This window comes from Pan troglodytes, chromosome 11 (assembly GCF_028858775.2).
Source record: "Pan troglodytes isolate AG18354 chromosome 11, NHGRI_mPanTro3-v2.0_pri, whole genome shotgun sequence".
In the NCBI taxonomy this organism is placed as follows: Eukaryota; Metazoa; Chordata; class Mammalia; order Primates; family Hominidae; genus Pan; species Pan troglodytes.
Window position 1 is genome coordinate 10,549,862 of NC_072409.2, and position 23,062 is coordinate 10,572,923.

Here is a 23,062-nt window from a genome sequence, read left to right on the forward strand (position 1 = left end):
GCTCTGCTGTTGCCAACTTTAAATTCTTAGGTTTTTTGTTTGTTTGTTTGTTTTTTGTTTTTGTTTTTTTTTTGCAAGAGGACTTGCATTTTCATTTTGCACTGGATCCCAGAAATTATGTAGCCAGTAGTCCCGGGGGCTCTGGGTGACCCGGCGCACTCTCCCTCCAGCCTTTGGCTTTCACAAAGGGGGCTGAGACCTGGCACTTGGTTCACAGCACCGCTTTTGTGCCCGGCTTCCTCCTGCCCAGTGCCAGGTGGACCCAGAAGTTTCTGCAGGAATGGGAGGGGGGAGGAGAGCCCTGAGCTGGCGAAGCAAGGAGCAGGCTGGCAGCGGAGCCACAGCACAGAGCGAAGAGCTCTCAACAGGTGTCAGGCAGAGGTAAGGGCGGGATGGAGTCTGGTAGGCGGAGGTGGAGGGGGTTTCCGGGCTCAGAGGGAGGGAGGGCCCTGGAATCAAGGCCTGACTTCTTTCTGGCCCCACTTTCTGCTGTTGTGGTCTTGGCAGATTAGTACCCCTCTCTGGGCCTGTTTTGTCATTTGTAAAAGGTTAAAATTGTCCCCACCTCACAGATTCAGACAGTGGACTATCCCCGTGGCTTAGGACATAGCAGGCACTTGACATGTGGAGCCAGCATTTTTCGTGGGGTTCATCTGCCCTCGGCTGGCCCTGCCTTTCCTTGGTGGTGACAGATGGCAGGAAGCCCCTGCCCCATTGGTTGTCTCCCTACTCCCTGCCTCATCCTGGGTGTCCAAGGCCTAGTGTCCGCTGGTTCTGATGGGATTTGAACTCCACTCCCTCCTGGGAGGCTGCCTCCTCTTCCTTCTCTATCCCCTGGGAAAAGGCTGACCCAGCCCTTGGGCCCAGGACACAGAGGCTCCTCTAACCTGGCCCTACCCTTGGGTGGGGTATTTACTACTGGGTTGGCCCAAATCGTGTGTCTTTCTAGGGGTGGTGACCTCGCAGGAGTGATGCGTCACTCACTTCCTCCAGGCAGATGGAGATGATCCTTGATAGGTCTGGTGGCTGGCTCGGGGTCTACTGAAGGCTGTCTTGATCAGGAAACTGAAGACTCTCTGCTTTTGCCACAGCAGTTCCTGCAGCTTCCTTGAGGTGAGCCCAGGGCAGGAGCCTCCCCACAGCCCCAGGGATCACCTGAATCTGCAGCCACTCTTTGGGCCTCTGTTTTCCTGTTCATACCCTGGTTCCTTTGCCCCTCAGCAGACTGGCTGAGGACCTACCCTACTTCCTCCAAGCCCAGAGGGGAAGCCAGGTAAGCCTCACAGCCCAGAGGTGTCCTAAGGGGCCTTTTCCTTAGAAGGGCCATGGAGCCAGGCCCAGAGCTCACGCTCACGGTTCACACAGCTTCACTTTGTAAGGAACAAAATGAAACAAAAAATCTCACACACCCAGGTGAGAACAGGAACATCTGGCTTTGGGGGACTGGTGGGCCCCAGCGTCTAGGCTCATCTAGGCCCGTCTGCCCTCTCCAGCCTCTGTGGGGGAAGAGGCAGTACTTCCTCGTTCCAGACCCTCTGGCTGGGAGCCCAGGTCTTGGGCTATGGAGCAGCCCCTGTGTGCAGGCCCCCACCTGCCCGCCACTCTCACAGGCCTCTCCTCTCCAGAAGCCCCCCCCCAAGACAAAAGCCTAGAGGGAGAGAGGCCGGAGTCCCCAGGCTTGGCTTGCAGCCTGGCTCTGCCCAGGACCTGCTGCGGAGTCTTGGGCAAGTTCTATTCTCTCTCCGACCCTTGATCTTGATTTCTTTGAATTGGGAGCTGCGGCAGGTGAGGGGGTCTCTTAGAGCTCTTTCCAGAATACCATGGAAGGGAAAAATCCTAACAGATCAAAGAAGTTTGCTAAGGGTCAGGAAGCAGGGGATACACGGGCCTCTCCTACCCGTGTAGGAGGCAGGAAGGGTCAAAGCAGGGGCCAGCTCTCCTGGACTGTGGGGGAAGGGCTGGCGGGGGGGAGGCCCACGAGGACTGGCCACAGCCACCATGCAGGAACGTCCTGGTGTGGCCTGGCTTGGCTCTCTCAGACCCAAGGCTTCCGTGTAGAATGTCTGTGGTTATTAAACAGACAGGCCTAGTGGAAACAACCCTGCCACCTGCATGTTCTCTGAGCCTCAGTTTCTTCCTCTGGAAAGTGGGTTAACCGCAGTACCCAACTCATAGGCCACCATAAGGATTCAATGAGGTGTGTTTGCAAAGTGCCTGGCAGAGAGTAAGCTGCTCTGTTTCTCATCCTTGTTATTACTGTTATTGAGATGGTTGCTGTCGTTCTTGGGGCCCAAGAAGGGAAGCCAGCCCTGAAGCAAATCCTGCTGGAGTGAGCCTGGGCCCAGAGACATGGCAGGCGGGACAGGCAGCTCCAGGCCCAGATGCTGTCCAGGAGCAGGGCCAAAGCACCCTCTCACTTCTGGGTGTTTGATTCGGGTCACTGGCCTGGGTTAGTGAGAAGGGCTGGAGACAGGATGTTTCCCTCCCTGGTGCAGCCCCCAGCCCCCTGGGTGGCCTTGGGCTAGAGGCTCTGAGTCCTCAGAAGTCAAGTTCATCAGGCCTCCTGCCTGTCTGACCGCCCTGCCCCCACTCCGTGGTTTTCCATCCTGTCACTTGTAGGGCGGGGTCGGCGACCTAGGAGGGCCATGGGTGGAGCTTGGTCTGAGGCTCAGGAAGCGGATGGAGGTGGGCACCAGGGACAGGAAGCCTCCAATCCACCCTTGCGGGCCACCCCCTCCCTGCCTGGTGGGCAGTGCCTTTATGGCCTAAAGGCTGGACCCTGGGGGACTGCTGCTGACTTTTGTTTTAATTGGAAACAAACTGGTATTAACTTCCCATATAAGTACAGTGCAAACAACCTAGAAGTTTATAAAGGGAAAAGTGAAGGTAGCACCCAACCGTCCTGCCCCACCTTCACTTTAACAGGGAATCAACTGCTGGTAGTCCTTGTGGGTCCTTCCAGACACTTTATGTGTGCATTTACAAATATTATGCATAGTTATGTATTTTTAAAAGGCAAGCAAAGGCCGGGTGAGGTGGCTGATGTCTGTAATCCCAGCACTTTAGGAGGCCGAGGCGGGCGGATCACAAGGTCAGGAGATGGAGACCATCCTGGCTAACACAGTGAAACCCCATCTCTACTAAAAATACAAAAAATTAGCCGGGCGTGGTGGCAGGCACCTGTAGTCCCAGCTACTCGGGAGGCTGAGGCGGAAGAATGGCGTGAACCCGGGAGGCAGAGCTTGCAGTGAGCCGAGATCGTGCCACTGCACTCCAGCCTGGGCAACACAGTAAGACTCCATCTCCAAAAAAAAAAAAAAAAAAAAAAGCAAGCAAAAAATTATGCTATATATTGCAGTTTGTTTTTAGAAATTAAAAAATACATTTTTAAATATATAAAAATATTGTGTGGGCTGGGTGCGGTGACTCATGCCTGTAATCCTAGCAGTTTGGGAGGCCAAGGGGGGTGGATCATTTGAGGTCAGGAGTTTGAGACCAGCCTGACCAACATGGTGAAACCTCGTTTCTACTAAAAATACAAAATTAGCCGAGCGTGGTAGCACACGCCTGTAATCTCAGCTACTCAGGAGGCTGAAGCAGGAGAATCACTTGAACCCAGGAGGCAGAGGTTGCAGTGAGCCGAGATCGCGCCATTGCACTCCAGCCTGGGCAACACAGTGAAAGTCTGTCTCAAAATAATAATAATAATAATAATAATAATAATAATAATGTGACCATTACCTTAAAATTTTTGGAAAAATACAGTTAAACCAAAAGAAAAAAAGCAGCCCCAGATCCCATCATTCCAGAAATAACCACTATTAACACTAAACACTGGCCAGGCACAGTGCCTCACACCTGTAATCCCAGCACTTTGGAAGGCTGAGGCAGGCGGATCACCTAGGTCGAGAGTTCGAGACCAGCTTGGCCAGCATGGCAAAACCCCATCTCTACTAAAAATACAAAAAAATTAGCTGGGCGTGGTGACCCGCGCCTGTAGTCCCAGCTACTCGGCAGGCTGAGGCAGGAGAATCACTTGAACCCAGGAGGCGGAGCTTGCAGTGAGCCGAGATTGAACCGTTGCACTCCAGCCTGGGTGACAGAGCGAGACTTTATCTCAATAAAAAACAAAAAACCAAAAACACTAATCACCGTGATAGGCAAAAGGCATTTCCTTATTTATTTTTTTGCATCTTTTAAAATATTGTGATATGGTGTCATATTTGAAAGTGATAAAGCATAAAAATATCATGAACCTCTTGAACTCAGTCCCCACTTAAAGACCAGTTACTGTAACTTGCATACCTCTTTGATTCCTCCCCCATTGTTCTTGACTTTTGCTTTTATTTTTATTTATTTATTTTTGAGATGGAGTCTCACACTGTCACCAGGCTGGAGTGCAGTGGCACGATCTCGGTCACTGCAACCTCCACATCCTAGGTTCCAGCGATTCTCTTGCCTCAACCTCCAGGGTAGCTAGGACTACAGGTATGCACCACCACACCTGGCTAATTTTGTATTTTTTAAGTAGAGACTGGGCTTCACCATGTTGGTCTGGCTTGTCTCAAACTCCTGACCTCAGGTGATCCGCCTGCCTTGGCCTCCCAAAGTGCTGGGATTACAGGCCTGAGCCACCGCACCCGGTCTATTTTTATTTTAATTTATTTTATTTTATTTTTTTGAGACGGAGTCTCTCTCTGTCGCCCAGGCTGGAGTGTAGTGGCACGATCTGGGCTCACTGCAACCTCTGCCTCCCGCCTCTCAGGTTCAAGCGATTCTCCTGCCTTAGCTTTCCAAGTAGCTGGGATTAAGTAGCGTGTTCCAAGTAAGCATGTGCCACCACGCCTGGCTAATTTATTTGTATTTTTAGTAGAGACGGGGTTTCACCATGTTAGCCAGGCTGGTCTCGAACTCCTGACCTCAAGTGATCCGCCTGCCTCCCCTCCCAAAGTGCTGGGATTACAGGCATGAGCCACCGCGCCTGGCCCCTATTGTGTAGTTTTTACTTATCTTCCAATACCTCTTTTTCACTCCTTGTGTCTCTAAGATTCATCCATGTAATTGTAGATCATTGATTTTACCCTGTTACATATTATTCCACAGTGTGAACCTTCCATTGTATAAAACAATTCCATTCTCTTGTTGATGGATATTTGGGGGTTTTCCCCATAGCGATGCTGCTATGAACCTCCTTGGGCACATCTGCAAGAATTTCTCCAGGGCATGTGTACTCAGCTGTGGAATGCAAATGTTTACAACTTTGTTTCCAAGACAGTTTTTTTTTTTTTGATAGGGAGTTTAGCCCTTGTTGCTCAGGCTGGAGGCTGGAGTGCAATGGCATGATCTCGGCTCACTGCAATCTCTGCCTCCTGGGTTCAAGTGATTCTCCTGCCTCAGCCTCCCAAGTAGCTGGGATTACATGTGCCCGCCACAACGCCTCGCTAATTTGTGTATTTTTAGTAGAGACTGGAGGCGGGGTGGGGTGGGGGGTTGGGGGAGGGGGTTTCACCATGTGGACCAGGCTGGTCTCTAATTCCTGACCTCAGGTGATCCACCCACCTCAGCCTCCCAAAGTGCTGGGATTACAGCCACTGGGCCTGGCTGGCAGTTCTTTAACTTGCTTTCTTCACGTAAATATCCTATAAATATCCTGGCCATTCTTTCCTGCCAAGACATACTGACCTGCATCCTTCTTTTTTTTTTTTTTTTTTTTTTTTTTTTGAGACGGAGTTTCGCTCTTGTTGCCCAGGCTGGAGTGCAATGGCGTGATCTCGGCTCACCGCAACCTCTGCCTCCCAGGTTCAAGTGATTCTCCTGCCTCAGCCTCCCGAGTAGCTGGGATTACAGGCATGTGCCACCACGCCAGGCTAATTTTGTATCTTTAGTAGAGACGGGGTTTCTCCATGTTGGCCTGGCTGGTCTCAAACTCCTGACCTCAGGTGATGCACCTGCCTCGACCTCCCAAAGTGTTGAGATTACAGGCGTGAGCGAGCCACCGCGCCTGGCCCGCATCCTTCATTTTAACAGCCTCCTCGTGCACTTCGGCAGGCTGTGCCTTAACTTAAGCAGTCCCCTAGCAATGGCTACTTAAGTTATTTTTCCTTATCACGTAGAGTGATGTCATGGATGTCCTGGTAATTACAAGAAGGAACATCTTAAGTTTTCCTAGCTCTGTGAAGTTATTCTTCTCCCTATTTTCCAGAGGCAGGGAGAAGGGAAGTTATGCGCTAAGGCTGCGCAGCTGGCGAATGGCAGAGCGGAACTTGAATCTGAGGGTGAACCCTAAGTTTGCCCAGGTGACTACAGGGTGCAAGGCAGGGAGCTGGAGGCCCTCTTTGGGGAGCCCAGGTAGAAACTCCACTGAGTGCAAGCACAGCGTGCTCCGGAACTCAGTTTCCCCATCCGGGGTCATGGTGGCAATAAAGAGAGCTAGAAGTGGGCCTGATCCACACTGCAGGGAGCCGAAAGGCTGTTGTATTTTGGTGGTCACCCCGGGCTGCCCAGTGGGGTGACCGAGGCGCTCACCAGGCGGCGGCACCCGGGTCCGCCTCCCCTTTCCCTTCCCCGCCCGCGCCGCCCGTGGGCGGAGCCACCCGCGGCCCCGAGGCTCCGCCCACCTCCCAGGCCTGGGCCGGGCCGTGACGGCGGCGCTAGGACCCGGCGGGCCGCGGGTGCGGCGAGGCCTGGGCGGCCTGAGGAGCGCGGACCCCGGCGCTCGGCTCCCGGCGCCATGTGAGGGGGCTCGGGGGCCGCGGGGGGCCGGGCGCTCCCCGCCGGAGGTGAGCAGGCGCCGCGCGGGAGCGGGCCGCGGGGGCGGGGGCGGAGGAGGGGGCTGGGGCGGAGGGCGCCGGGAGAGGAGATTGCTAATCGCCGGGGATGGGGATGGATGCGGGTCCCCCGGCGGCACCCCTAGACCCCTTCCCCCTTGGTAGCCGCGCCCCGAGGTTCCGGTCCTCGCGCCCAGGGTCTGTCGCGGGGTCCGCTGGGCCTCTTGCCGCCGACTACCCCGTCAGCGGTCCTGCCTCTCTTTTCTTCCCAGCTGGGGTTAGGGCTCCGGACCCCCGGAGTGCAGGAGGTGGGGAGGGGGTTGACGCGAGGCGCGCGCTGGGTGAGCCCCCCACCAGGTGGACGCACGGGCTCAGCGTCCCGCATCGTCTTGGATTTAGGAGCCCCCCTCCCCCTTCTCCCTGGAGCCCTCCTCCCACGCGGGCTCGTGGGGGCGTCCCGATCTGCGGGAGGACTCCCGGGGCTGGAAGAAGGAAAGCCCCCAAACAGAGGTCAGGGTGTGGCCCCCACCCTCGGCTCCCGCTCAGCTCGCCTGCATGTCCAGCCTTGGGCTGAGTCCATGCTCCTGGCCCAGCGCTCGGGGCTGCCGCCTCCCCAGCGTGAGCAAGCCGCTCCCCAACAGGCCGGCACCCCTAGACCCCCGCCCTGGTGCCGGTGCCGAGCCACGTCCTGGGCACACACTCCATGGCCTCTGACCCGTTCCAGCCGAGAGGGATCCTCCAGGGAGACGAAGTCAGGCTCAGCCCTGGGCAGCTCCCTGTAAACAAGCCTGTAAACAAGGCTCTGGAGCCGGCTCTGGGCGGCCCCGCAAGGCGCTTTGCCTCTCTGAACCTCAGTCTCCTTATCTGTAAAATGGGCAACAAGAGCTCCTACCATGCATTGCCTGGATTCAGTGCGTGGGTGATGCTTAGAACGCATTCCCACACATTCCTTGATATTCCGGGAAAGTCGCCGCACTGGGGTCAGGGGAGGAGTGTTTCACTGACACACTGGAGAGGCGGGCCTTGAACAGTGATTAACCACAAGACTAACAGCTGTTGGCATTGTGGGAGCACTTTCTTTTCTTTCTTTCTTTCTTTTATTTTATTTTATTTATTTTTGTTTTTGTTTTTGAGACGGAGTCTCGCTGTGTCGCCAGGCTGGAGTGCAGTGGCACCATCTCGGTTCACTGCAACCTCCGCCTCCCGGGTTCAAGCGATTCTCCTGCCTCAGCCTCCGGAGTAGCTGGGACAACAGGCGCACGCCACCACGCCCAGCTAATTTTTGTATTTTTAGTAGAGACGGGGTTTCACCATATTGGCCAGGCTGGTCTGGATCTCTTCACCTCGTGATCTGCCCACCTCGGCCTCCCAAAGGGCTGGGATTACAGACGTGAGCCACCGCGCCCGGCCAATGTGGGAGCACTTTCAAGCCCCGCGTGTCCCTTGCCACATCTGCTTGAATCCTTCCAACAACCCCTTGAGTTACCGACTCTTATTGTTCCCATTTCACAGATGAGGAAACTGAGGCTCAGAGAGGTCACATGGCTTGCTCGAGGCCCCCCAGCCAGTAAGTGGTGAAACCGGGATTCGCACTGGCAGCTGACATGCTGTACTGACCATGGCCTTCTCAGAGCAGGATTGTGACGGGGCGGACCAGGGGGACGGTGGTCCTGGCTGAGGGCACAGCTCGGGCAAAGGTGGGAAAGTGGGGGGCGGGCAGGGGGCATCCGCAGGAAAGGGTGGCGACGCGTAGTAAGATAGAGGCGGCTGGACCCCTGGGCGCCTTGAATGCCAAGGTCTCAGGGCAGATGGGGCCACCCCAGGATTCTGGATTCCTGTCTTTTGCTCTAACGGTCTGTGAGGGCAAGAACAAGCCGCTCCCTGCTTCTGATGAGGCCCCGTTTTCTGCTCTGTACCGCAGGGCCTGGACTAGATAGGAGTCTGGGCCTCCCTGACTGGCAGTGAGGGGCAGCCGCTGGAGAAACCCGAAGCCGAGCTCCGGATGAGGGGCGCTCCCACGGGGAGGGGGCGGGGTTGGAGAGGGGGCGGGGCCATGATCTAACCAATCAGGAGCGAGGTGTGTGTGCCAAGCCTCCTCTGGCCCGAGGTTCTCTGGCTATTCCTGGTGGCCGTGTAGGAGTAAACAGCGGCTAGGTCAAAGGGCTCAGAGAATACAGGAACTGAGAGGCCCCTGGAGCAGGGGACGGAGCTGAGGAGGGCCCCCTAAGCCCCAGTTTCTTCCCTCTGCACTCCTGCCCGCCCTGCCCCCGGCCTGTCTGCTGGAGGTAGGCTGGACACAGTACATTTTCCCTTTCACAGGTGGGGAACCCTGGAAAGGAGCTGGGTTTTGGTGGTGGGAGAGGAAGAGATTGGGGTGTGCGGAGCAGAGCTGGGCCGGCCTCCTCACTGCCAGGTCTTCCAAAGGCCCCCCCAGCCACCCCCTGTGACTGTGATTACAGCCATTGGACAGATGAGGAGTCAGCCCTGGCAGAGACTGTCGAGCCTGGACTAGAACCGAGCCTCTCAGACTTGAGTCTGTGCCCTTAGCCCCCGAGAGATCCTGCTTGTTAATGCATTAATTCATTCAGCGATATTCCTGAATCTCCGTGGCTGTGGAGGCACGGGGAAACTGAGTGAGGACCTGGGTGGGCTGTATCCCGCAGGCAGCTCTTAGCCTGGGGGGACGGGAGGACCTAGGGGAGTTCCTGGTCCATGCCAGGCTTGGAGGATGAGTGGGAGTCAGGAGGCCATAGGAGGGAGGGCGTTCCAGGCCAACCTGAGAGAGAGCCAGAGCAGAGGAGTTTGGGGCCTACAAGCGGTGTTGTTTTATTCTGACACCACAGGGACCCAAGGCAGGGTTTAGAGCAGGGTGTGAATGGGGCTCCTACTGCGTGGAGGTCAGGTCCTCCAGCAGGGGAGCCAGCTTTGGCCCTGCCAGCTGCCTTGGTGTGGGAAGGCCCCTGCTTAGGGAGGAGAATGGGCAGGGCTCTGCTGCCACCAGGCTGTGTGACCTCAGGCAGATTCCTGGCCTTTCTGGCCCTCAGTGTCTCCGTCTGCAAAAGGGATACAGTCCTGAGCCTTAAAGTTCTGGGTGCATAGAAGAACTAGTGCGGGGCAGAGAAGGTGTAGCCTTTGGCTTGCTGGACCCAAAGGACCGAAGCCATAATAACCCTTTCTGGTGGCTTGCAGGTGTGAACCCACATCCCTGCCCCCAGGGCCACCTGCAGGACGCCGACACCTACCCCTCAGCAGACGCCGGAGAGAAATGAGTAGCAACAAAGTAAGTCTGCCTTCATTTCTTAACCCCATTGAGCCTCTCACTTCCCTCCATGGAACGGGTTCCTTTGGACCTGTCTCAGGCCCCAGCCACCACGAGTCTCTTCTTCCCCGCAAGAAGCCGCCCATGCCTGGGAGGCCCAGATTTAAGCCCTGGTTTGGCCACTGATCTTCTGAGTGGCTTAGGGCAAGCTCCTGCCTGTTCCCGGGCCCAGGGTCAGCTCTGCCTTCCCAGGCCTGACAGTCTGTCTGTGATGGTCAAGGACTAGCCGAGGTGACTGTGGAGTGCTGTGCAGGAGAGAGGGGTGGGCAGGTGGAGGTGAGCGGGAAATGGGGCAAGGGTGCACTGATCAGAGTTAAAGGTGATACAGCCCGAGCATGACCCTGAGAATGTCAGGATTCCCCATCGTTCTTTCATTCATTCATTCTTTCCTAAGCACTTACTACATGACTGGCCCTGCATGCCCCTTCCCTAGGATCCACTGCAGCCTTGGTGGAGCCTGAGGTTTGGAAGTGGGATGGGGTGGTTGTATTAATTTGAGTTTAATCAGGAAAAAGAAACTACACAGTGATTAAACAGGAAGAGTTTAATGCAAAAAATTATTGACTATAATAGGACACTAGAGTAACAAGGGATTGGAATTCTGAGGAATACAGGAATAGCAGATATTAATATAAGGAGCACCCCTGCCCCCATAAAGGCTGAGATCTGGGCCTTGCTGAAGAAGGCCCAGCTATGGCCCACTGGATGGCTCCAGTACAGAACCGGCCTGGGGAGGGGAAGCCGCCAGCCTCCAGGTGCTGCAGGTGGTTGAGTGTACTGTAGGAGCTGGACTTTGGAGAAGCTGTGATCACAGCGGGAGCCAGAAGCAATATGCCTGACTTGCTGGCACTGCTGGCCTCTGGGCAGTGGGTAAGATGCCCTTACTGGAGAGGCCGTGTGCACTGAAGGAGCCTCCCTAGCAAGCCTACCAGAACCAAGAAGCAAATGCTTTTCCTCCTGCAGTGTCTGTCCAGCACCCTCTACTCACAAAGTTTAATATGCAGCTAACTGACAAGGGAAAATATTTAAAGGGCCCAGATCCATTTCCACAGAGCAGACAAAAAGGATAAATTTGGAGCTAGAGGCAATACATTGGAGAGTTACTGTTGGGGGAAGACCTAGACCCTCTCACTCAGACATCCCACCTGTCTCTAGACATCCTCTTAGCAGCAGCTATAGGGAATCCTGACATATTCAATCCAGTCCAGCAAACCCTCCCGGAGAAACTTCCATGTTCCAGGCCCTGCCCTGGGATCTAGGATACAGTGGGGAGCAAGGCTGACCTAGTCCCAGAGCTCACGGTCTAATTGGAGGGATGGGAGTTTGAATGCAGTATGATCAGTGTTGTGATGGGGGGACTGAGGTGGCTGAAGGAGGCCTTCCTGGAGGAAGTAGTGCCTGACCTGGTCTGCAACAAAAAGCAGGAGTTAACCAGTCATGGTAGGTGGCAAGGAGGTGGGGCGCTGAGCCTGCCCGGCAGCTGGGCCCTCACTGACCTCTCCTCTCTCCAGGAGCAGCGGTCAGCAGTGTTCGTGATCCTCTTTGCCCTCATCACCATCCTCATCCTCTACAGCTCCAACAGTGCCAATGAGGTCTTCCATTACGGCTCCCTGCGGGGCCGTAGCCGCCGACCTGTCAACCTCAAGAAGTGGAGCATCACTGACGGCTATGTCCCCATTCTCGGCAACAAGGTAGCGCAGCTGCTTTGGGGAGCTCCTCCCTACTGCCCAGCATCACCACTCCCTCCACCTGTTCTTTCCTAAAGGAAAGGTGGACCCTGAGAGTCAAGGCCCTGCCTCCGGTGATTTCAGCTTGCTGCTTGCTGTGTGACCTTGGATAAGTGCGCTACCCCTGTCTGGGCCTCAGTTCTCTCCAAGTCCCCACCCTTATTGCTAATATCCTACCATCTCCTGAATCAGAATCCTTTTGAAAATGTATTTCTGTTTTCACTGCTCTCTGTCTCTGCTGGGGAGCCCACACAGGCTTGGGAGCAGAGCACTGAGACATTTGACAACACAAAAGCAGTAATAATACCGGCTGCCTTTTATCAAGTGCCTGTGTGTGGCAGGCACTTTGATCACCAGTAATCCTCAGACAAGCCCTGTGAGGGCAGCATTATTATCTTCCTTGGTGAGATGGAGTAACCAAGGCTCAGAGAGGTGAAGTCACATGTCTAAGGCCACACAGTGAGGGAAGGAAGAAGATGGTATTTTCCTACCCCCTGCTAAGATGCAGCTGCACAGAGAGGCCAAAGTCATTCCTGGGGACTTCTGTTGGCCTTGGGTAGCCATGAAATTCAGATTGTATTTCTGGGGTTCACCCTGTAGCACCTCTTTCTCCTTCCTCACTGACCCTCCTATATTTTCTTCAGGGTCTTCGCATGCAGAGTGTAGAGCCCGGGCTCTGGACACACCCTCACTAGGAAAGGGCACATTAGCAGGTGTCTGGAGACAGGTTAACACCTAAGTGAGTCTTTCTCTACCCTAAGAACCCTTGAAAGCGGAATAAAAATGGGACAGCTTGAGTGTGGGTGATGTGGAAAGGAGAGACAGAGCCTGGCTTGCAGTGCTTCCAGCATCACAGGGGAAGCCAGAAAAACTAGCACTCAGAAAAGTGGGAGCGCCAGTCGAGGTACGTGGGATGTGTTGCTGGATCTTGGAGTAAGGGCTCAGGGAAGGCTGCCTTGGGGAGGGTGGCATTTGAGCTTAGCCTTAAAGGGTGAATGGGAATTCCGTGGGCAAAAAATAGACCCCAGAGAGTATGTGGTTCCAACCCATTCATTTCAGCCATGGAAAAACAAGCCCAGAGTGGCTTTCACACCTTCCTTAATAACAAGGTGGTTCTTGTTTCTGGGTGCTGTGGAAATGTCATGGGTGCTTTTTGGAAGATGTCTTCTTTGGAGAGCTGGGAATCTGTGGTCACATAGACTTTGTGACCTTCTGTTCTCCCACTTGTTGACTCTGCCCCAACTGAATGGCCTTCTTTTGGTTTTCAATGTACCACCTTTATTTCCACATTGGAGCCTTTGTGCTGGCTGTTTCTCCTGCCTTGAATATGTTTCCCTAGGTGGTCCTTCTTCATCCTTCACATCTCAGCTCAGAGAGACATCTCTGTTACAGCCGGACAGCTTCTTGCCTGCTGCCCAGGAAAAGCCAATACACTGAGACTGCGGGTGTTGCAGCAGAGAAAGGGTTTAACAATCGCAGGGCCAGCCAAATGAGGAGGCGTGGGATAGTTCTCAAATCTGCCTCCCCCAGAATTTGGAAGCCAGGGTTTTTAAAGGATAGTTTGGCAGGCAGGGGGACTAGAGAATGGTTGGGGATGAAATCATAGGGGTGTTGAAACTGTCTTCACCTGCCGAGTCAGTTCCTGGGTGGGGGCCATGGGCCACTGGTCTGGTTGGCATCCATTGATCTACCAGATTGCAAGGTCTGAAAAATATCTCAGACACTCAGGTTTTACAATAATGATGTTATCTATGTTAAAAACAACGATGATGTTATCTATATTTTAAAAAGCAAACTAAGAACCAATGACTGGTTATAATTCAACTATAGCTACATCTTAGCAGAAAAGCAAGCTAAGAGATAGTGACTGGTTATAGTTTATGCCTACAGCTTGACAGAAAGGTGTGCGGGGGGTGAGACAATCAATTCTTAGTGACCACCTTCTATCGAACTGACTATATGCAGGCAATCATGCATCTACGAAGAGAAGGACAAAGGAAAAGGAAAATAAGTAAAACAAATGATTTTACTACACCTGTATCCTAGCAGAGTCCAGGCCTCTGTCTCAGTTGTTACCTTGTGGCCTTTTATTAACTTTACAAAGTCAGTTTTAGTCCCCAAACAAGGTGGAGTTCAGTTTTGGGAAGTGGCTGTTATCATCTTTGCTTCAGAGTTAAACTATAAAGTAAATTCCTCTCATAGTTAGCTTAGCCTATGGACAGGAATGAGCAAGGGTGGTTAGACTGTGAGGTCAGAAACAGGATGGAGTCAGTTATGTTAGATTCCTCTCACAAATTAGATTCTTTTGTTTTGTTTTGTTTTGTTTTTTGAGATGGAGTTTCGCTCTTGTTGCCCAGGCTGGAGTCCAATGGCTTGATCTCGGGTCACCGCAACCTCTGCCTCCGGGGTTCAAGCGATTCTCCTGCCTCAGCCTCCCGAGTAACTGGGATTACAGGCATGTGCTACCACACCTTGCTAATTTTGTATTTTTCATAGAGATGGGGTTTCTCCATGTTGGTCAGGCTGGTCTCGAACTCCTGAGCTCAGGTGATCCGCCCACCTCAGCCTCCCAAAGTGCTGGGATTACAGGCGTGAGCCACTGCACCTGGCCTTCCAGGCCACCACTCCTAAAGTGCCCTGGCTGCAGTCGCTCTTTGGTCACTTGCCCCTGTTTCCCCTCCCTTCCCCTCCCCTCCCTCTCCCCCCTCTCTGTCCCCTCCCCCTCTCTTCTTCCCCTCCCCCCTCCCCTTCTCCCTCTCCTCTCCTTTCCTTTCCTTTTTCCCCTTTCCTTTCCTTTTTCTTTTCTTTCTTCTTTCCTTTCCTTGTTTCTTTTCTTTCTTTCTTTTTTTTTTTTTTTTTTTTTTTTGAGACGGAGTCTCGCTCTGTCGCCCAGGCTGGAGTGCAGTGGCGCGATCTCGGCTCACTGCAAGCTCCGCCTCCCGGGTTCACGCCATTCTCCTGCCTCAGCCTCCCGAGTAGCTGGGACTACAGGCGCCCGCTACCACGCCCGCTACCACGCCCGGCTAATTTTTTGTATTTTTAGTAGAGACGGGGTTTCACCGTGTTAGCCAGGATGGTCTCGATCTCCTGACCTCGTGATCCGCCCGCCTCGGCCTCCCAAAGTGCTGGGATTACAGGCGTGAGCCACCGCGCCCGGCCCTCTTTTCTTTCTTTCTTCTTACCTTTCTTTATTTCGACAGAGTCTTGCTCTGTCATCTAGGCTTGAATGCAGTGGCACGATCTAGGTTCACTGCAACCTCTGCCTCCAGGTTCGAGCAATTCTTGTGCCTTAGTCTCCCGAGTAGCTGTGATTACAGGCACGCGCCACCACGCCCGGCTAATTTTTGTATTTTTTGGTAGAGATGGGATTTCACCATATTGGCCAGGCTAGTCTCGAACTTCTGACCTCAGGTGATCCGCCTGCCTCGGCCTCCCAAAGTGCTGGGATTACAGGCATGAGCTACAATGCTTAGCCATTTGCCACTATTTTCTTTCTTTTTCCTGGCATGTATTATGTACATTCTTATCTGTCTCCCCACCTGTTTCTTGAAGGCAGAAGCCTGGTCTGTTTTGCTCCTTGCTCTGCCCCAGGACTTGGCCATTAACCAGCTTGCTATCAATGTGTGCTGAATGTGGAATGAATGGGCTCAGTTTCCCTGTCTTTAAAATGGGCATAACAATTCCTGGGTCCTGGAGGCCTGGATGTATGGAGCACAGGGCCAGCACAGAGTGGCCATGATAATGTTGAATTTCCTTATCCACCAGACACTGCCCTCTCGGTGCCACCAGTGTGTGATTGTCAGCAGCTCCAGCCACCTGCTGGGCACCAAGCTGGGCCCTGAGATCGAGCGGGCTGAGTGTACAATCCGCATGAATGATGCACCCACCACTGGCTACTCAGCTGATGTGGGCAACAAGACCACCTACCGCGTCGTGGCCCATTCCAGTGTGTTCCGCGTGCTGAGGAGGCCCCAGGAGTTTGTCAACCGGACCCCTGAAACCGTGTTCATCTTCTGGGGGCCCCCGAGCAAGATGCAGAAGCCCCAGGGCAGCCTCGTGCGTGTGATCCAGCGAGCGGGTCTGGCGTTCCCCAACATGGAAGCATATGCCGTCTCTCCCGGCCGCATGCGGCAATTTGACGACCTCTTCCGGGGTGAGACGGGCAAGGACAGGTACCAGCCTCCTGCCTGCCCCCTCTGGCCAGCACTGTGCTCCTTCTCAGCATGCCCCATCCAGAGGGCCTGTTGCTCCCAGCATGCACTGCTCTGAGGGGTAGTCAAGTCCCGCCGTCCTCTGGTTGGGCCTCCTAGGAGAGTTCTCTTCATGTCCAGCTGTTCACATGGGTCCTCTCCAGCATGCTCTGCATGGCCTGGTTTGTCCAAGAGGGCTTTCTCCTGGCATACCTTGCTGTGAGGGCACAAGGGCTCCCACCCAGCATGCTCTGCTCTGAGGTTGCACAGTCAGTCCTAGCATCTTTCTGAGAGAAGCTCCCCATAGTGTACCCAATGTAAAGTCTTGACTGTTCCCAGCATGTCTTGCCTTAAGCACACAGTTGCTCCTGGCATGCTCTGCTCCAGCGATGCATCACTCCCGGCATGCCCTGCTGTGACTAATCTCCCTAGGAAAGCTAGGCCAGTGCTGCCCAATAGAAATCTATGTGAGCCACATATGTCATTTATTTTCATAGTAATCGCATTTTAAAATTAGTGAATAGCTGTGTGCGGTGGCTTGTACCTGTAGTCCTAGCTACTCAGGAGGCTGAGGCAGGAGGATGACTTGAGCCTGGGAGGTTGAGGCTGCAGTGAGCCAGGATGGTGCCACTGCACTCCAGCCTGGGTGACAGAATGAGACTACATCTTACATCTCCTTAAGAAAAAAAGTAGTAAAAGCAACTTTAATATATTTTTAACCCAATATGTTCAACATATAGCTCCTGTACATATTTTGTTAGATTTATACCTAAATATTTAAAAAATTTTGGAGCTATTATAAATGGCATTAACTTCTTTTGTTCCCAATTGTTAATTGCTAATATATAGAAATGGCATATAGAAATTGATTTCTGTGGCTGGGAGCGGTAGCTTATGCCTGTAATCCCAGTACTTTGGGAGGCCGAGGTGGACGGATCACGAGGTCAGGAGTTTGAGACCAGCCTGGCCAGCATGGTGAAACCCCGTCTCTAGTAAAGATACAAAAAATTAGCTGGGCGTGGTGGCGCACACCTATAATCCTGGCTACTCGGGAGGCTGAGGCAAGAGAATTGCTTGAACCGGGGAGGTGGAGGTTTCAGTGAGCTGACATCCTGCCATTGCACTCCAGCCTAGGCCACAAGGCGAGACTCCATCTCAAGAAAAAAAGAAAAAGAAAAAAAGAGAAATTGATTTTTGTGTGTTGATCCTGTATCCTGTAACCTTGCTAAACTTACTTATTGGTTCTAGGAGATTTTTTTTTTTTTTTTTTTTTTTTGAGAGGGAGTCTTGCTCTGTTGCCCAGGCTGGAGTGCAGTGGCATGATCTTGGCTCACTGCACCTCCACCTCCTGGGTTCAAGTGATTCTGCTGCCTCAGCCTCCCAAGTAGCTGAGACCACAGGCTTGCGCCACACACCCAGCTAATTTATGTATTTTTGGTAGAGACAGGGTTTCACCGTGTTGGCCAGGCTGGCCTCAAACTCCTGACCTCAGGCGATTCACCCGCCTTTGCCTCCCAAAGTGCCGGGATTACAGGCGTGAGCCAGCCACCATGCCCAGCCTGTTCTAGGAGATTTTTGTAGACTCTTTGGGATTTTCCATGCAGATAATCATGTGACATGCAAATAAGGACAATTTTATTTCTTCCTTTCTAATCTGTAGGCCTATTTCTTCTTTTTGCTTTATTGCACTTGTTAGGATTTTCAGTACAATGTTCAATTGTATTGGAAATGGTGAGAGTGGACTTCCTTGCCTTGGTCCTAGTCTTAGGGAGAAAGTATTCAGTTTTTGTTTGTTTGTTTGTTTGTTTGTTTTGAGATGGAGTCTTGCCCTGTCACCCAGGCTGGAGTGCAGTGGCACAATCTCAGCTCACTGCAACCTCCGCCTCCCAAGTTCAAGCGATTCTCCTGCCTCAGCCTCCCGAGCAGCTGGAATCATAGGCACGTGCCACCACGCCAGCTAATTTTTGTATTTTTAGTAGAGATGGGGTTTCACCATGTTGGCCAGGCTGGTCTCAATCTCTTGACCTCGTGATCTGCCCGCCTTGGCCTCCCAAAGTGCTGGGATTACAGGCATGAGCCACTGCGCCCGGCCAATTTTTTTTTTTTTTTGGAGAAGGAGTCTCACTCTGTTGCCCAGGCTAGAGTGTAGTGGTGCGATCTCGGCTCACTGCAACCTCCACCTCCTGGGTTCAAGCAATTCTCCTGCCTCAGTCTCCCATGTAGCTGGGACTACAGGCACGTGCCACCATGCCTGGCTAATTTTTGTATTTTTAGTAGAGACAGGGTTTCGCCATGTTGGCCAGGCTGGTCTCGAATTCCTGACCGCAGGTGATCCGCCCACCTCGGCCTCCCAAAGTGCCAGGATTACAGGCATGAGCCACTGCACCTGGCTAAGTTTTAATTTTTTGTAGAGATGAGGTCTCACTATGTTCCCCAGGCTGGTCTTGAAGTCCTGGGATTACAGGTATGAGCCACCACGCCTGGTCTCCCTTCTTTTTTCCATACTACCTAAGAAATGCAGTGTGTATTTACACGTACAGCCCATCTCAATCACACATGGCTGGTGGCCACTGTAGTGCGAGCACAGCTCTTGGTTCTGGGCTACTCCTTCAGGCCTTGCTCTGAACTGCAGTCACTCCAGCATGAACTTATCTGATTAGTCTCCCCTTAGGAGTTTGCTTCTAGCATGGGCACAACTGTTTTTAGCATGCTCTATGATCATAGTCACTCAGCCTGCCCAACTGTGACCCAGCTCCCCAGGAGACAGTTCATTTCTAGCATGCCCTGTTCCCATTCTTCCCCTCAAAGGAGCTCCCTCCACACCCCTCACCTCTGCCTGGACAGCCCTCTGCCACATGCCATGCTCCCACAGCGAGGCTGGACTTGGGGTAACCAAAGTGGGAGTGGGGCCCCGATGAGTGGATGGGAGGAGTTCCAGGGAACTCCACGTGGGTGACCCTGGGTCACCTGCTCCCATCTCTCCCTGCATGCGCCCTCATCGTGACCCCTCTCCATCCCCAGGGAGAAGTCTCATTCGTGGTTGAGCACAGGCTGGTTTACCATGGTGATCGCGGTGGAGTTGTGTGACCACGTGCATGTCTATGGCATGGTCCCCCCCAACTACTGCAGGTGAGCCCTCCTTGCCAGCGCCCTCCCAGGACAACACCCAGGCACTGGCCACAGGATGGAGCTCTAGGGGCTGGAAACCTTGGCTGAAGGTGCCTTTGAGGGCCTCTGCTTCATTGTTTTCAAACTGTTCTTCAGAGATCTAGGCTTCTTCTCCTTCCTGAGGGGCCTCCACTCCAAGCTCCGCCAGAGTTTATTTATTAATAATAACTATTAGTAGTAGCATTATATGAAAAGCCCACTAGGGGACAGCTATACTTTACTGAATACTGACCAGGTACCAAGCATGGCCACATGTAGTCTCTCACTTACTCCTCACAGCAACCTTACGGGATAAGAACTGTTATTCTTCCCACTAATTAAATGAGAAAAACTGAGGAGTATGTTTTATGAGTAGCCAAAGGTCCTCCAAACAGTAGGAAGAGGGGCCAGGCTCCAGTGCTCACAGCCCTCACCACTGCTCCACACTGCCGCCTTCTTAGGGAAAGGAAAAAGTGCCACTGCATTTAAAAAAAAAAAAAAAATTGGTGGTTACACACTTAGTCTACCCTGCACCCATTTTATGGATGGGGAAACCGAGGCCCCAGGAGGCATGGGGATTTCTCCTATTGAGGTCCTATGCTAAGCGAGGGGCTGAAAGGGCAAGGACCCTGCCAGCGCCCACCTTGCCCTGATGACGCCCGTCTGCTCTGTCCCAGCCAGCGGCCCCGCCTCCAGCGCATGCCCTACCACTACTACGAGCCCAAGGGGCCGGACGAATGTGTCACCTACATCCAGAATGAGCACAGTCGCAAGGGCAACCACCACCGCTTCATCACTGAGAAAAAGGTCTTCTCATCGTGGGCCCAGCTGTATGGCATCACCTTCTCCCACCCCTCCTGGACCTAGGCCACCCAGCCTGTGGGACCTCAGGAGGGTCAGAGGAGAAGCAGCCTCCGCCCAGCCGCTAGGCCAGGGACCATCTTCTGGCCAATCAAGGCTCGCTGGAGTGTCTCCCAGCCAATCAGGGCCTTGAGGAGGATGTATCCTCCAGCCAATCAGGGCCTGGGGAATCTGTTGGCGAATCAGGGATTTGGGAGTCTATGTGGTTAATCAGGGGTGTCTTTCTTGTGCAGTCAGGGTCTGCGCACAGTCAATCAGGGTAGAGGGGGTATTTCTGAGTCAATCTGAGGCTAAGGACATGTCCTTTCCCATGAGGCCTTGGTTCAGAGCCCCAGGAATGGACCCCCCAATCACTCCCCACTCTGCTGGGATAATGGGGTCCTGTCCCAAGGAGCTGGGAACTTGGTGTTGCCCCCTCAATTTCCAGCACCAGAAAGAGAGATTGTGTGGGGGTAGAAGCTGTCTGGAGGCCCGGCCAGAGAATTTGTGGGGTTGTGGAGGTTGTGGGGGCGGTGGGGAGGTCCCAGAGGTGGGAGGCTGGCATCCAGGTCTTGGCTCTGCCCTGAGACCTTGGACAAACCCTTCCCCCTCTCTGGGCACCCTTCTGCCCACACCAGTTTCCAGTGCGGAGTCTGAGACCCTTTCCACCTCCCCTACAAGTGCCCTCGGGTCTGTCCTCCCCGTCTGGACCCTCCCAGCCACTATCCCTTGCTGGAAGGCTCAGCTCTTTGGGGGGTCTGGGGTGACCTCCCCACCTCCTGGAAAACTTTAGGGTATTTTTGCGCAAACTCCTTCAGGGTTGGGGGACTCTGAAGGAAACGGGACAAAACCTTAAGCTGTTTTCTTAGCCCCTCAGCCAGCTGCCATTAGCTTGGCTCTTAAAGGGCCAGGCCTCCTTTTCTGCCCTCTAGCAGGGAGGTTTCCCAACTGTTGGAGGCGCCTTTGGGGCTGCCCCTTTGTCTGGAGTCACTGGGGGCTTCCGAGGGTCTCCCTCGACCCTCTGTCGTCCTGGGATGGCTGCCGGGAGCTGTATCACCTGGGTTCTGTCCCCTGGCTCTGTATCAGGCACTTTATTAAAGCTGGGCCTCAGTGGGGTGTGTTTGTCTCCTGCTCTTCTGGAGCCTGGAAGGGAAGGGCTTCAGGAGGAGGCTGTGAGGCCGGAGGGACCAGATGGAGGAGGCCAGCAGCTAGCCATTGCACACTGGGGTGATGGGTGGGGGCGGTGACTGCCCCAGACTTGGTTTTGTAATGATTTGTACAGGAATAAACACACCTACGCTCCGGCTTTGTGTCCTGTGTCTCCTGGGTCGAGCACAGCCTTCTGGTCCAGCGCTGCATGCGGCCTCAGGACCACGTCTTCCGGTTGGGGGCTCCCAGTAAAGCGATCCTCAGCTTTTTCAGCAGCCAGTGGCCAGTGAGGTGTGTATTTTTGCGTCTTGAGTGGAGACCTGGGGGCTCTGGGGATGGTGGGGGCGTGTGGAGCCAGGCCCATCTGGCTTTTCCTGTCCCCACCTCACCCTGCCTGTGTGACCATGGGCAAGTCACTTCGCCTCTGAGAGCCCCAATTCCTTCAAGGGCAAAAGGGGACCAGACACCGCCCTCAAGGAGCTCAGGTTCCAGGAGGGGAGGAGCCCCGTGGTACACTAGGAAGAATTCCCACAGAAGCTGGGAGAAGAGTTTGAGCAGTGAATGCAGAAGGGGTGAGGGGAAAGACATCCCAGGCCACAGAGCCAGAGGTCTCTCAGCTCCTTAAGCGTCTGGGGACCTGATGGGTGGGAGCTGAGATTTCCTGCCAAACCCAGCAGGAGGGAGCCTGGCGGGGCTGCAACACTGGCAGGAGTGTGGTGAGCGGTGGTTGCCACCAGCCTCTCTGCAAAAGGGCTGTGTACTCCAGGTTGGCAGGAGGCAGGGGGTCTGTGACTCCAGAGATTACAAACTGTTTGGGCAGATAAGATGCCCTCGGGGGCAAGGCCTAACAAAGAGTGACTGTGTAAGACATGGGCAGGCAGCCTGCTGGGATCTCCCAGGGTCCCCGAGCTGCTGGGGACAGGAAAGAGAACCCTTCTGGGCACTGGGCCAGCCAGGATGGTGGTGACCGGGGCTGAGAGGCATGAATGGCACCTTGCATCTGCCTCTCAATTCACGTAGCCAATAAGCAGCCGCATGCCGTGCACTGTATTAGGCACAGTTGATGAGGGTGAGAGTGTCTGGTGGGAGGAGTGGCCCACAGAGAAGCCTCATGGTGGGATCCCCAGCTTCACCCAGTAGGCAATGAGGCTACAGCAGGAGGGAGCAGTGAGAGATGAGACTGCCCGGGGCCAGATGGCACAAGGCAAGGCCGTAAATGTCAGTCTGAGGGGGGCAAGAGCCTTGATCTTTCTTGCATAGAGAAGTCAAATGGGATCACAGCAGGATGGGCAGGAGGCTGACAGGTGGCATGGCCCAGGGCCCAGGGGCCGCCAGACACAGTAATGGTGGCAGTGGGGCTGGGGGGCTGGAAAGATTGGGACTCCGTGTAAAGTCTACATGGGGAACAGAAAGCCGTGCGTGGGCATGGGGATATGGGAATATGGCACCCATCCAACCCCATGCAAAGGCTTCTGGGAACCTGGGTCCAGGCAGAGGTTTTTTTTTTTTTTTTTTTTGGGACAGAGTCTCACTCTGTCACCCAGGCTGCAGTGCAGTGGTGCAATCTAGGCTCACTGCAACCTCTGCCTCATGGGTTCAAGCGATTCTCCTGCCTCAGCCTCCTGAGTAGTTGGGATTACAGGCGCATACCACCATGCCCAGCTAATTTTTATATTTTTAGTAGAGACAGGGTTTCACCATGTTGGTCAGGCTGGTCTCGAACTCCTGACCTCATGATCCACCCACCTTGGCCTCACAAAGTGCTGGGATTTCAGGTGTGAAGGTGTGAGCCACCACATCTGGCCTTCCTTGTGGGTTTTTTTTTTGTTTGTTTTGTTTTGTTTTTTTGAGATGGAGTCTCACTCTGTCACCCAGGCTGGAGTGCAGTGGTGCAATCTCGGCTCATTGCAACCCCTGCCTCCC

At 53.9% G+C, this 23,062-nt stretch overlaps 1 protein-coding gene across 13 annotated transcripts; it reads left to right on the forward strand.

The window, feature by feature from the left end:
• The first annotated feature begins 80 nt into the window (after positions 1–80).
• Positions 81–21,295, forward strand: ST6GALNAC6 (ST6 N-acetylgalactosaminide alpha-2,6-sialyltransferase 6). 13 transcript variants are annotated; one of them, XM_054657758.2, is made up of 8 exons: positions 81–381; positions 1,092–1,273; positions 8,280–8,334; positions 9,957–10,047; positions 11,598–11,777; positions 15,579–15,985; positions 19,025–19,132; positions 19,828–21,295. In XM_054657758.2, the coding sequence occupies exons 3-8, from the start codon at positions 8,309–8,311 to the stop codon at positions 20,015–20,017; spliced, it is 1,002 nt and encodes a 333-aa protein (XP_054513733.1). In that variant the 5' UTR covers positions 81–381; positions 1,092–1,273; positions 8,280–8,308; the 3' UTR covers positions 20,018–21,295.
• Positions 21,296–23,062: the final 1,767 nt, after the last annotated feature.

Coding starts and splice junctions, on each gene's coding strand:
- ST6GALNAC6 (XM_063787126.1), top strand. CDS start 8,309: ATGGCTTGCTCGAGGCCCCCCAGCCA. Junction 11,778..15,578: donor TCCCCATTCTCGGCAACAAG/GTAGCGCAGCTG, acceptor CTTATCCACCAG/ACACTGCCCTCTCGGTGCCA. Junction 15,986..19,024: donor GGTGAGACGGGCAAGGACAG/GTACCAGCCTCC, acceptor CTCCATCCCCAG/GGAGAAGTCTCATTCGTGGT.